The sequence below is a fragment of the Scyliorhinus torazame genome, chromosome 18, assembly GCF_047496885.1.
Source record: "Scyliorhinus torazame isolate Kashiwa2021f chromosome 18, sScyTor2.1, whole genome shotgun sequence".
In the NCBI taxonomy this organism is placed as follows: Eukaryota; Metazoa; Chordata; class Chondrichthyes; order Carcharhiniformes; family Scyliorhinidae; genus Scyliorhinus; species Scyliorhinus torazame.
In genome coordinates, this window is record NC_092724.1 from 134422548 (window position 1) to 134437430 (window position 14883).

Below are 14883 nucleotides of genomic sequence, written 5' to 3' on the forward strand. Positions count from 1 at the left end.
GGTAACCCCAGGTTAAAGAGGTGTGAATTGTGTCAAGCCAGGACAGTTGGTAGGATTTCGCAGGCCAGATGGTGGGGGATGAATGTAATGCGACATGAATCCCAGGTCACCCAAGCACAACGCAATGCCATCCACGCTCTCAAGACCAACCGCAGCACGTCATCAAACCAGCAGACAAAGGAGGGGCCACTGTCATACTGAACAGAACGGACTACTGCAAAGAAGTATACCGACAACTGAAGAACCAAGAACACTACAGACAGTTACCTGCAGATCCGACCAAGGAACACATACGGCAACTTGATCAAGACCTTGGATCCAGATCTTCAGAGCACCCTACGTGCTCTCATCCCACGTACTCCCCGCATTATAGATCTCTACTGCCTACCGAAAATACACAAGGCCAACACACCAGGCCGTCCTATCGTTTCAGGCAATGGGACCCTGTGTGAGAACCTCTCTGGCTACATCGAGGGCACCTTGAAACCCATCGTACAAGGTATGCCCAGCTTCTGTCGCGACACGACGGATTTCCTACAGAAACTCAGCACCCATGGACCAGTTGAACTAGGAACATTCCTCGTCACAATGGACGTCTCGGCACTCCAGCATCCCCCATGACGACGGCATTGCTGCAACAGCCTCAGTACTCAACACCGACAACTGCCAATCTCCAGACGCAATTCTGCAACTCATCCGCTTCATTCTGGATCACAACGTCTTCACCTTCGACAACAAGTTCTTCATCCAGACACACGGAACAGCCATGGGGACCAAATTCGCACCCCAATACGCCAACATCTTCATGCACAAGTTTGAACAAGACCTACTCACCGCACAGGACCTTCAACCGACGTTATACACCAGATACATCGATGACATTTTTTTCCTTTGGATCCATGGCGAAGAATCACTGAAACGACTACACGATGACATCAATAAGTTCCATCCAACCATCAGACTCACCATGGACTACTCTCCAAAATCAGTTGCATTCTTGGACACACTCATCTGCATCAAGGACGGTCACCTCAGCACATTGCGTTACCGCAAACCCACGGATAACCTCACGTGCTCCACTTCTCCAGCTTCCACCCTAAACACATTAAAGAAGCTATCCCCTATGGACAAGCTGTCCGTATACACAGGATCTGCTCAGACGAGGAGGAGCGTAACAGACATCTACAGACGTTGAAAGATGCCCTCGTACGAACGGGATATGGCGCTCGACTCATCGATCAACAGTTCCAACGTGCCACAGCAAAAACCGCACCGACCTCCTCAGAAGACAAACATGGGACACAACCGACAGAATACCCTTCGTCGTCCAGTACTTTCCCGGAGCGGAGAAACTACGACATCTTCTTCACAGCCTTCAACACGTCATCGATGAAGATGAACATCTTGCCAACGTCACCCCCACACCCCCACTACTTGCCTTCAAACAACCGCGCAACCTCAAACAAACCATTGTTTGCAGCAAACTACTCAGCCTTCAGAACAGTGACCACGACACCACACAACGCTGCCATGGCAATCTCTGCAAGACGTGCCAGATCATAGACACGGATACCACCATTACACGTGAGAACACCACCCACCAGGTACGCGGTACATACTCGTGCGACTCGGCCAACGTTGTCTACCTCATACGCTGCAGGAAAGGATGTCCCGAAGCGTGGTACATTGGCGAGACCATGCAGGCGCTGCGACAACGAATGAACGGACATCGTGCGACAATCACCAGGCAGGAATGTTCCCTTCCAGTCGGGGAACACTTCAGCAGTCAAGGGCATTCAGCCTTTGATCTCCGGGTAAGCGTTCTCCAAGGCGGCCTTCAGGACACGCGGCAACGCAGAATCGCCGAGCAGAAGCTTATAGCCAAGTTCCGCACACGAGTGCGGCCTCAACCGGGACCTGGGATTCATGTCGCATTACATTCATCCCCCACCATCTGGCCTGCGAAATCCTACCAACTGTCCTGGCTTGACACAATTCACACCTCTTTAACCTGGGGTTACCCCATCTCTGGATCTGTAAAGATTTAATCACCTGCTAATGCTCGCATTCCAAGCATTGTCTGGCATCTTTGAATCTGTCTATATTTATGATTCTGGAACATACCTCTTCATTCACCTGAGGAAGGAGCAGCGCTCCGAAAGCTAGTGACATCGAAACAAACCTGTAGGACTTTAACCTGGTGTTGTAAAACTTCTTACTGTAATAGATTAAGTAGAGATGTGATGCTGCTGTTTATTTCTTTAAAATTTTTGTATTGTACACAAGTTCCTTTTTGATATTTGCCAGCAGCATGAGAGTAGCTTAGGTAATGATAGTTAGAGGTTCCCTTGTGTAAATAAGTTAAATGTGCAATGATTAAATGTCTTATAATGACCCCTAAGAGTTTATGAATTTATGATGTGTTGATAAAATTAGGTAAATGCTCCAAAAACATAGGACAGAGTAGTGAAGAACCTGTCCTTGACCAAGGGTAACCGGCACACCAAGGACGGATGAGGTTCAACAGTGTGATCCACCACGCTTCGCATTCAGGATCAAAAGGACGGGATGTAGCCATCTGGGATGGCCACTTACAAAGGATCCCGGGAAATATAGCCACCTGCAAAGGACCATGAGAAATATGGTCAACCCAGGACTCAGACGCTCAGAGCTTATGTATATTGGCAACTCAGATAACTAGACGCTATCGAAACCCCCAGCTACTTTGCATTCTAATGGCCCATTTCCCCAGAACAAAAGACCTGTAGTCAAGTAACAGATACAGAAAAAGACTAATCGGCGCCGCTCCCTTTGCTAAGGGAGCCCAAAAAGCCAAGGTCAATGACCACTCAGGACATGCCCCGCCATCAAGGCACACGCCCCTTTATTGGCCAAAATCGAAGGCAGTAATAAAAGCCTGCCGAATTATTGGGTCCAAAGCTAAGGACCGCGCAAAAGAGCGCGAACTCCCAGAAGGATAAAGAGAAACACTGCCATGTGTTCAGTTTCTCTTGGCCCCGGCGCTCGGTCTCTCTTGGCCCCGACCTATGCCTAAAACCAAGTGTAGCATCACGACCAGAAGACAAGTTCAAGACCAATGATCGCTACCAGACGGATGAGCCCAGCAGAAACAAAGTCACTTCTCCAGACCCAGCCACGCAAGATCCAAATAAAGGCCTTGTTCCTCTGCATAAAGCTGGGTGCCTAAAGTTAGGTACAGGTTGTTGTAGTGTTAGGTGTAATTTAGCTTGTAGTGTTTTATGTTGCATATCGAAGTAATTCTTGTGTGTAAATAAACTATCATTGAACTCGAACTAACTAACTGGTTGTTTGGTCTTTGATCGATATCCGGTAAAACCTTGTGGTGGTATCATTTGATACCTGGCGACTCTGAAAAACAATATCATCATTAATAACTGTCACATCAGTATCCAGTTAAAAAGAGCAACATTATTGGCGACATCTGACGGGACTCAACCTAGAAGTGATTTTGTTACTCAGAGAGAACCCACAAACTTTGCATTAGAAACCCTATTGAGAAAAGTGAAAGAAACCACAAGTGTAAGGCCCGTATCAATGAAATCTCCAAGATTCGGAAGTGTGTATTAACTTGCATGAGTACTAACAGGGATATACGGTAAACTCGTTAGATTTTGTTGCGTAAAACTATCGGGAGTATTGTGAACCGGAAAATAGCCCAGGCCACACCTGCTGTTCGAATCACCGCCTTATCCCCCTGTCCCAAATTAACAGTAGGAAAAGAGATAATAGAAGCAACGGCAGCAAAGGCAATGGAACGCCTAATGAACCCGCAGGAACCAGAGGTTGCAGCGACCAGCAGAGCAGAGCAGTGCCCAATATGGGAAGAGGAATTGAGAAAAGTATTTGAAGGGGAAAGGATGGCTCCATTGGTCCGAGTTTTGTTCAAATGAAGAGTCAGGTCCAGGAAGCATAGGACAAACCTGATGGGACAACCTAACCGAGGTACGTAAGAAGAATGCAGTGAAAGTTCGTAAGCCGATGGCAATCGTGTCCTGTTTGGCACAATTGCAAGGCACAGGGGAGGTCGTGAGGACGCTCCGCAGACAGCTAGTTGAGAAAGAGGAGAAGAATGAGGGAAACTTTAGTGAATGTGAGAAAATTAATGACCAACTCCGGGAACAGTTGTCAGCTAAAGATAAAGAGATGGCTGATGTCAAACGGGCACACCAATCTTGTATAGTTCACCTTAGCAGCTTTCAGATCCAGTACGATAAGGTCTACCAAGATACACAGCACGCAATTTTGGTACGGGACGAGACGGAACAGCAGATAGAACAGCTAAAGAAACAATGCGCAGATTTGAAGGCAGGTTTACGAGCGCTCCATAGTTCCACAACGCAGCAAAGACAGAGTACAGTAGATCACTCCAAATGTAGGCAACAAATAGCAAAGTTAGTCACTGCTTTCAGTGCAAAACGGCTTCAGAGATACCTTTGGACTGAATTTAGATCAGGAGAATGGCCCCAGTTGGCAAGAACTATTTATCTCATAAATCAGATTACCCTCTGTTTGTAGAATTTTCTGCTTCATCTCAGCAGTCACATTAGCCAATTCTTGTTTCAGCTGGCAAATCTGATCACGTTGGACATTACATCTTCGGTCTAATTCATCCACCTGTTTGAGAAGAATACAAAATAATCATTTACTATTGATTCAAGGAATGGGTGAAGACATCATTGTGGTGAAGACATCATTGTAATGGCGACAACATTGCACAGCTAAATGGCTTAAAATAATGAATTCTGACGAGTTTAAATTAGGTTACTGAAGCAGAAGTGATGGAATTTTACTGGTGTCTTGTGCCTTGTGCAATGCCAAAAATCATTCTATACAATGCAGTTGCCTTTAGAAAGGTTTAAATCTCCACTGTGAAAGCACAACAAACATTTGTTAGGAAATGTCAATTTGAAAAAAGTTAACGGAGGTCCCAATTTCATGAAGCTAAATCACCATGAGAAACAGATCACTAACTTGTGCACAGAACTGTGTGTGAACATGAGATGCAACTTTTATCAATTCTTGCACAATACCAGCTGAAAACTGGTATTAAATAACTCCTTTGGTTTTCAGCAATTATCTACTGTACATTTCAAGCTTCAATGTCTATCTATAAAACAGATGTTATCTTCAAAAAATAATTTGTTGTTCATCTTTAAAAGAATCATTTGTTTAATCTAGGATTCCGTCATTGTAATAATAGGGCTGGATTCTCCACTGCCTGAGGTGGAGTTCCCAATGCAGCGGAGAATCCAGCGACAGGGTAAAAATGGGATTGGTGCCCTTTCCGATGCTCTGGTTCTCCGCTGGCAGCGGCATCGCGGTTTGGGTCCCGCCCCAGCCTGAGGATGCAAACAGAGGTCAAAATGATGCATTTGTATCCTATTAAGGGGCTGGGCACCGGATTCTCCACACCTCAGATTCTCCATTCCCCTGGGCAGGGATTCATTCAGGCGTGTACAAGTATTTGCCAGTGTGTCCCTGCTGCGGTGGACCTCGTTTTGGGCCAAGGGGTTATGTACTTAAGGTAGGTGCCCCCAAGGCCCATCGAAGTGTTCCCTCTCCCCCACAATGCAAGGGGATATCAGGGTTTGCATTACAGTGGGGAGAGGGTGCCAGCCGCTGGACCTTGCTATCTGGCCGCCCGCTCAAAATGGCGACGTGAGAGCGTGACTTGCAACAGAATCCCTTGCGGTCAAGGGACACACCCAGTGCCAGCGCAAAACAGAAACAATTCAGCTTCGACGGAAGAACAGTCTCGATTGGAGAATCCAGCCCATAGAGAACAGAGAAGAGAAAGGGTAAACTATGGGCTCTTTGTCTCTGGCAACATGGAGTGCATGTGGTGATAATGGAGGGAAAAATGCAAATGATGTTGTAGATTGGAGATAAGTAACTGATTCATGGGCACAATCTGCATATCTCTGAAGTTTCAAAATTAATCCAATAAATTTGGATTTCAAGTAATTCCAGAAATACAAATTGCCTAAATAATAATAATAATCTTTATTGGTGTCACAAGTAGGCTTACATTAACACTGCAATAAAGTTAGTGAAAATCCCCTAGTCGCCACACAACACGCTTGTTCAGGTACACGGAGAATTCAGAATGTCCAAATCACCTAACAGCACATCTTTTGGGGCTTGTGGGAGGAAACCGGAGCACCCAGAGGAAACCCACGCAGACACAGGGAGAACGGGCAGACTCCACACAGACAGTGACCCAAGCCGAGAATCAAACCCAGATCACTGGCGCCGTGAAGCAGCAGTGCTAACCACTGTGCTACAGTGCCACCTCAGTATAGAGAACAAAACTGTGGAGTAAATCGTGGTTGCCCGCCAAAAAGACAAAACCCAGTTAACATTAAAATTTGAAAGAGATAGTAATTTTTCACTGGCAACCTCGTTCAGATATATACCAAATACTTAAAAGACACTTGGAAAACTTAGAACACAAACCATGCAATTTCACAACAGGGAAACTGGTCATTTGTTCTAAATGAATGTTTTCATGTATCCACTGAAGTCCTAATCATTTTCCTGCTCTGCTACAATATTGTTTTGTCCCCTTTGCCTACATCCACTAAATCTAACTTAGGAAAGATTACTGCAGATGGCAAATCAATATCTAGCTCAAAATATTTTTGTCAATTCCTTGGAACATTTTTAGACACATCCCAGAATTCCTATTTTCCCTTTTGAATATTGCAGTGCAAGTTTGAGTGGATCACAAGCCTACCATAACAAAGAATTACTAACTTTCAAAACCCCAAATCTTTTAGTGCAAAGAATTACTTTAGGAAGAGGAGTGATTGCAGTTTTGAATATTCTGCAAACGTTTTGCAGTAACAGTTGCTAGAATGTCTTAGTTATGAAAACAAGGTATTTTAATTTGCCTTAAGAACAACCTTAGCCGAAGAGAACACATTCCGTAAAACATCCACCATGAAGACTTAATTCATTTCCATTGTTTGAAGACACAGTTTAATTGATGTAGATATTATAACTACCTTGTTTTTGAGCTCCATGTTTTTTCCATTTGCTGTATTTAACTCTCGGGTCAATTTTGCCTCTCGATTACATGCTTCCTGGTGGGGAAAACAAATTGCATCAGAATATAGATATTTTTGATAAAAAGCAATAAAGAAAAATTGATCAGTTCTACTGCATTTTGAGTGATCGGGAATGATCCCTTTAAGAAGCATTGGTTAGACTGGTCAATGCCTGGTGACAAATCGGCAATGTGCATGGTACATGCTCCATCCATTGAGAATGAAAAATGGCCTTGGACGTTGATTGGTAAATTAAAAGTAGTCTTATGCATAAAAGTCAGATTCTATGGCTGCCCATTTTCAGTGCAAGTTGAAAATACTGGCAGCTGTAGCAGCAGCAGGAACTAGGTATAAATGCTGCACCACAACCTTTGGGGCGATACTGTCATTTCTACCAACGAGAAATCTTGAAATCTGCATTCTACCCACAATTCTGACATACCCATTTATCAAATATGAAATGCAGTATGCCAATTAATGGGCACCCTGACATGAAAACATTCAATAAATGGCAGTAAACAAATCTGGTGTACTGTTCAAATGGGCCATGTTTCTGCAAGCTTGAAGCATTCATGATCAATTTGAAATACAAGTATTTGATTGGTATATGTGCTAGCAAGACAACCTTTCACTGCATTTTGTAAAGCAGATGAAACAACTATAGTCTCAAGCAACTGAAGGTGCAAGTCAGTGTTATTAGGTCTCTGCAACACTAGAATCAGAGCATAGAAGGACTAATGTCTGTGTTGGCGCTTTGAAAGTACTATCCAATTAGTTCAACTTGTCTGCTCTTTCCCCATTTCCTTTTCAATGATATATCTTGGGAGGGGAGGGGTGTTTTCTCTCTCTCACCGTGCCCCGCATCAGTGTGTCCTTTTCCGGTGGTTGTGCTGTTCTTTTGGGTGCCTTTCCACCGATGTGGGGTTGCTGTTGGGGCAGGAGGTTGCTGGCTTGAAAGCTGGTGGTTTTGTTTTTGGTGTATTTTGGATGTTTTTTAGCGTATCACTGATTGCTTTGTATTGCTTTGCTGCGTTCTTTTGAATTAAAGAGTTACTAACAAACTCACAATGTCTATATCCAACTCATTTTGAGAATTAGTAGATAATAATACGGTAAATGGCCATTTGGCTTATCTGAACATTCACACCTTCTAGCCCAGAAGTCACATTGTATAAAAACTTAGATAGCATTGTTTAAAGTTGTTACATGGCAATGAAGCTAATTGATCATTTTGCCCTATACGGATCACCTGTTGGCTAATTACATAGAGTTCGACACATCCAGTTTCACATCAGTGAAAGTTTTTTCTAGAAGTTCAAAAGGCACAATTATTACCTCTTGGTCATTCTTAAGCTCCTTGCAGAGCCTCTCTTTCAACTCAAATTTTTCCATTCTTGTCTTTTCTAGGAACTCTTTCAGGTCATTTGACTTTTGTTCTGATAATGTCAAAGCAGCCTCTGTCATTTGCACTCTAGAACAGAATACAATGGGAAGTCTAGTGAGGAAAATATTTTTAGGAAGAACACTCTGAACAAATAATGTGGATGACACTTAGGACGCTGTGCTCAGTCGTGATCATATTGTCATAAGTAAAGAGGATACAGAAAACAGCAATAAAACTGATGCTAAGTATAAAGAAATAAGCTGTGAGAAAAGATTTATGCTTTACAATCAGAAAAGTGTTTAAGTGAATGGGGTGGAGGGAAAAAGAGGCCCTCAAATATAAAATTATACAAAGTAAACAAGATTACAACTTCAAATACACAGAGAACTGCAGGAACACTTTAAGACACAGGACACAAATGGGAATTATTTAGTGAAAATGTTGAATCCGCAATAAGCAGAACGCATAGACGATGATAGAAATTAGAGAACAAGATTTATTCCAATGCAGTTACAATACTCCTCCACTCCTCTAAGGATTTCCTTCCCCGCCCTGCAGCTAGGCCAGGGTTTTTATACAGCTGGGGCTCTCCTTGTAAATGGGAATTCAGCTGGTATGGCAATTGAACCTGCGCCTTGTTCTGCATCACAAACCAGCTGTCTAGCCCACTGAGCTGAACCAGCCCCCTCCTGATCCTGGGATCTCCACTGGGGTTATAAGACTCCTTCTCCTCACTCCCCCCACCTCCCCCAAAGTCCGGAACAACGTCCACATCCATGAGGATTGGCTGACTGGCAGAAGGCAGAGAGTGGGGATAAAAGTGTATTTTTCAAGATGGCAGCCGTGACTAGTGGTGTGCCTCAGGGGTCTGTGCTGGGACCACAACTTTTCACAATATATATTGATGACCTGGAAGAAGGAACTGAAGACACTGTTGCTAAGTTTGCAGATGATACAAAGATCTGTAGAGGGACAGGTACTATTGAGGAAGCAAGGGGGCTACAGAAGGATCTGGACAAGCTAGGAGAGTGGGCAATGAAGTGGCAAATGAAATGCAATGAGGAAAAGTGTGAGGTTATGCACTTTGGAAAGAGGAATTTAGGCATAGACTATTTTCTAAATGGCGAAATGCTCAGGAAATCAGAAACACAAAGGGACTTGGGTGTCCTTGTTCACGATTCTCAAGGTTACGTGCAGGTTCAGTCGGCAGTTAAGGCGGCAAATGCAATGTTAGCCTTCATGTCAAGAGGGCTAGAATACAAGACCAGGGATGTACTTCTGAGGTTGTATAAGGCTCTAAACAGACCTCATTTGGAGTATTGTGAGCAGTTTTGGACCCCATATCTAAGGAAGGACGTGCTGGCCTTGGAAAGGGTCCAGAGGAGGTTCACAAGAATGATCCCTGGAATGAAGAGCTTGTCGTATGAGGAACGGTTGAGGACTCTGGGTCTGTGCTCATTGGAGTTTAGAAGGATGAGGGGGGATCTTATTGAAACTTACAGGATACTGCAAGGCCTGGATAAAGTGGACATGGAGAGGATGTTTCCACGTGTAGGAAAAACAAACCAGAGGACACAATCTCAGACTAAAGGGACGATCCTTTAAAACAGAGATGAGGAGGAATTTCTTCAGCTAGAGGGAGGTGAATCTGTGGAACTCTTTGCCGCAGAAGGCTGTGGAGGCCAAATCACTGAGTGTCTTTAAGACAGAGATAGATAGGTTCTTGATTAATAAGGGGATCAGGAGTTATGGGGATGAGGAAATATCAACCATGATTGAATGGCGGAGCAAACTCGATGGGCCGAGTGGCCTAATTCTGCTCCTATGTCTTTTGGGTAAGTGCGCCGGGCCTTTAGACTGTTTTGCCTGTGGATGGCGTTCAGGCGCAGATCTTGGGGTGTCAGGAGGTGTATGTCGGACAGGGGAGTGCCGTTTACTTGATGACCGTCTGGACGGTGGTGTGGCCTTGAGAGGCGGCACGTGCGGCACCGGCAGAATGTCCATCTCAGTTTCAGTGTCGGAGCTAGGCGTCACTTCATCCGCCTTCTTGATGTCTTCAAAGATTACCACTGAATCCTCAACGATCGGCGCCGCTGGAGGGGGGAGGTTGGTACTAACAGGGGTGACCAAGGCAGCGGTGAACATGGCGGAGTTGGGACGTCTGGATCAATGGTCGGTACAGCAGGAGTATCCAGCACGTGGCTTCAGAGCTGGTCCACATCGCGATTAGACTCGCTGATCTGTGTCCGTATTTGGTAAGAAACAGGACCTGTTTTTGCCAACATGACGCCTGGGATCCAAGCGGCCCCGCGCTGAAGTTTCGGATGTGTACCACGTCAACTTGCACAGTAGCCTGTGGCGATCCGAGTCTGCCTTGGTTCGGTCCTGAGCGCTGCGGACCGTTCCGCCAATATCCTGAAGGACGAGTCTCAAACGGGTGTGGAGGTGGTGACCCATCAACATCTTGGCTGGCACGATGCCCGTCGTGACACATGGGGTTGTTCGGTAACAGAATAAGAATCTTGCTAAGCGGGTCTCCCAGGAACCCGATGTTTGTTTTTTCACGCCGAGCTTACAGGTTTGCATTGCCCGCTCAGCCAACCCATTTGAAGCTGGGTCGTATGGGGCGGTCCTCGCGGGATGGATCCCATTGGCAGACACGAATGCTGCAAGTTTTGCACTCTTAAACAGCTTACCATTGTCTGATACCAGCACCTTGGGTATGCCGTGCATGTTGAAAATGTGCCGGAGTTTTTCTATGGTGGTCCGGGCCGTTGTTGTCAGTATCTTGAGGACCTCCATCCACTTGGAGTGGGCATCGATGAGGATGAGGAACATGGGCCCATGAAAAGGGGCTCGCAAAGTCTATATGGAGGCAAGACCACAGACAACCGGGCTATTCCCACGGGTGGAGCTTGGCTGCAGGGAGCAACTTCTAGTATGCATGACACCTGATGCAGCACTGCGCCACTCGCACGATGTGTGCATTGATGCCGGGCCACCAAATTTGGCTTTGAGCTAACATTTTCATTTTGGACACGCCAGAATGTCCATTGTTCAGTTCCGTCAGGAGCGGGCCGTGTCCACATTCGGGGGCCACCACCCGGGTTCCCCAAAAGGAGCACGCCGTCCTCTATGCTAAGCTCCTGCACCTTTGTGCCGTAGGCCTTTAGGTCCTGCCCTGTGCCGATTCCTGTACTGCACCATGTGGCGGACATGGGATAGCGGAGGGTCAGTCCAGATCCACTTGCGGATGTGGGATGCTGATAGCGAGTTCATAAAATGGAGGGCTGCCGGTGGTGTAGGTGGCTTGGTTGGCAGGGGTAGAAAGCTGAATGCGTCAGCTTGGGGAATCTTGGTGTGGGAGCAGTGTTCCAACACATGCTCATTCGCTGCGCTCAGCAATGCTCATCGCTGGATAGGCGGGAGCAATGGGTGGGGGAGAAAAATCGCTCGATCTTCCTTGAAGAGCCCTAGGATGGACTTGTGGTCCATGAGAATGGTGAAGCGATACCTGTAAACATATTGATTGAATTTCTTGACCCCGAACATGGCAGCCAAACCTTCCTTCTTGATCTGGGCAGATCGCTTCTCTGTGTCGGCCAACGTCCTTGAGGCAAAGGGACGTTCATTTTGTGGGCTAGCACAACCCCAACACCATACGGAGAAGAGTTACAAGTCAACAGGATTGGCTGGGATGGGTCGAAGGGGGTTATCAGTCGTGATCAGGAGAGTTGTTGTTTCACCTCGACGAAATCCGCTTGCTGTTCTCAGCCCCACTCCCAGTGTTGCCCCTTCTTCAACAGATGGTGGAAGGGGGCTAAAGTGGTGGTTAGGTTTGGGAGGAACTTGCCACAGTAGTTTACTGTGCCCAGGAATGAACGGAGTTCTATCGGGCCACCTGGTACAGGAGCCTGCCGAATTGCTTGTACCTTCTCTTGCACCAGGTGCAAGCCATGGTGGTCTACGCAATAGTCGAGGTACATTACTTCAGTGGCATTGAATACACATTTTTCCAGCCGGAGGCAGACGCCGGCATCCTCAAAACAGCCTAGCACCTCGGCCGGGTTTTGTAGGTGCCCCTGGTCGGTGAAGCTTGTCATCAGAACGTCGTTCAGATAGACTGCCACCGGGGGTAGGCCTTGCAGAACATTCTCCATTACTTGCTGGAATATCGCGCACGCAGAGGAAATCCCAAAGAGCAGGCGGGTGTATTCATATTACTCCGTGTGTGTGTTCATGGTTACGAAGTGTCTGGACTCGGGGGACCAATTGGAGGTAAGAGTGACTCATGTTGAGTTTCGTAAATACGTGCCCTCCGCATAAAGATCCTCAATCTGAGGAACTGGGTTAACTGTCCAGTCAAGACACACAGTTGACCGTCATTTTATAGTCGCCACACAAGCGCACCATACCATCCGGTTTCATGACTGGGCTCCCGGCGCCGCTCGGTCAGAGAACTGTGCCGGGCATATGAGCAAATTCTCCATCCGGTCCAACTCAGTATCGACTTTGAATTCGCAATCTCTGCCAGCTTTCGGAGGTGGGCCAGGAAGTCACTCGCTGACTCGGCTTGGGATTGAGCAGCCATGTGGAACCAGAAATGGTGTACGATGAGCAGTGGTTTTGGGTCGAAATGTTCCCCCACCAGGGCGGCAAATGGTCGGGAAGCTTGTACGTGCGGGTGAGTCAGGCTTTTTATCACACTGTAGGTGGGCTTTCCATATGCCATCAGTAATATATAACAGTTTTTCTTACATTGCTGGTAATCCCATTTGTGCGAAAGAAATAGTCCATGCGTTCCACAAAATACCCCCAATCGTCTGTATCCGCGTTAAACGTTTCCAGCGTTCAGAATGAGTGGCGTTTCGGCGGTTAGCAGTGGGGCCTGCCGAAGCCTAGACGAGGCTGGTTGGGCACGTAGCAACTGTTTTGACCGCAGCTCCACTGAATCCTCATCGCCAGTGTTGAATCTGCGATAAGCAGAATGCATAGACGATGGTAGAAATTAGAGAACAAGATTTATTCCAATGCAGTTACAATACTCCTCCACTCCCAAAGGATCTCCTTCCCCGACTTGCAGCTAGGCTGGGGTTTTTATACAGCTGAGGCTCTCCTTGTAAAGTGGAAACTCCTCCCCCTTAATGGGGAAGACCTGCTTGCCTTAAAGGGGAAGTTCATATTCTGGGGAGGTCATGAGAAATCATATGGTCCTGCTCCCGGGGCGTTTACTGGGGTTATAGCAGAAAAGTAAATAAGGGGGAAATTTTTTTTTTTTTTTAAATGTTCAAAAAATGTATCTACCAAGTGAGACATAAGCATAAAAATTAAGTACAGGTAATGCAAAATATAATAATATATGGAATGAAAAGTAGTGCATGAAAAGAATGATGTCCGACAGTCAGAAGGCCCCTATTTTTTCTCAAGTTTAATCCAGTATTACAGTACAAACACAAGCTAATTATATTTGGAGGGAAAAAACAAAACATTGCATTCAAAAAATGGGTTTCAAATGATAAAATCTGTGAAATCACGCTGGCAAAATAATGTTTTTTGGCTGATTTACTGGAGAATGTAATTAATCTCGCTGAATCGCTAATAAAGAATCATGAGTGTTATAATTGACTTCTCACTTCAGAAGTAAAGCAAATCAGGAATACAGAAGTTCTGAACTTCAAAATCGAACAGGAGGTTCACTGTTTGTTGTTAAAAAAGGCTGGGCAATTGGGACAGAAAATTAAATCAACAAGCTGCAGTGTTCCCAAGGTTACACTTTCAGACAGAACGGAAATGTTCTGTAGTCACCTAATCTACGTGTAGAAGTGAACATAATATGAGCAATGAATGACAACAGAAGTTTGAGTACTTTTGCTCAATATCAGCAGGATTGAAAATATCCAAACACATTTCACATTGATCCGCTTGAAGCAAATCTTGGAAAATATTCCTCTCAAAAATGTGTGGACTGGAGTATAACCCTGCTTTCAAACAGTAGACCATCTGGGGTCAAAAAAGAAACACTTCTTACTTTGCTCGCAAAGAATTGATGATAGAACTCTTTTCAGTCAGTGCTTCCTGTAACTGTCCAACTTGCACTGCAACAGTCCTAAAGAGGAATTTATTAAAATACATTAAATAATTAAAAATCGCTAACAATTATCATCATCATCAGGTAGTGGTTTCACTTTCAGGATGGCCAAATCATTCAGTAAATTTAACAAAATATATGAATTAAGACTGGATTGACATTCCATAATCTCAGTGATTTTCTTCCAAGTATCATGAATATCCATGAAAAGTGTGGCCTTGTCTTATATTAGATCAGGTTTTAATGTTCCTGCATTGGATATCAGCTTCCTCACCTTTTACTCCAATGATTTTTTAAAAAATTAACAGATCTGAGTGTCC

At 45.3% G+C, this 14883-nt stretch overlaps 1 protein-coding gene across 4 annotated transcripts in view; it reads right to left on the reverse strand.

Moving 5' to 3' along the window:
• lrrc45 (leucine rich repeat containing 45) overlaps positions 1-14883 on the reverse strand; it is a 129779-nt gene that overhangs the window by 67196 nt on the left and 47700 nt on the right. For 3 of the 4 annotated variants that reach the window (XM_072483425.1, XM_072483428.1, XM_072483426.1), the window contains 4 exons: positions 14504-14581; positions 8427-8562; positions 7050-7127; positions 4545-4656 (listed from right to left, as the gene is read on the reverse strand). In XM_072483425.1, the coding sequence (XP_072339526.1) occupies positions 4545-4656; positions 7050-7127; positions 8427-8562; positions 14504-14581 (404 nt within the window). The remainder of the gene's footprint in view (positions 1-4544; positions 4657-7049; positions 7128-8426; positions 8563-14503; positions 14582-14883) is intronic. The other variant, XM_072483427.1, reaches the window with a different exon arrangement.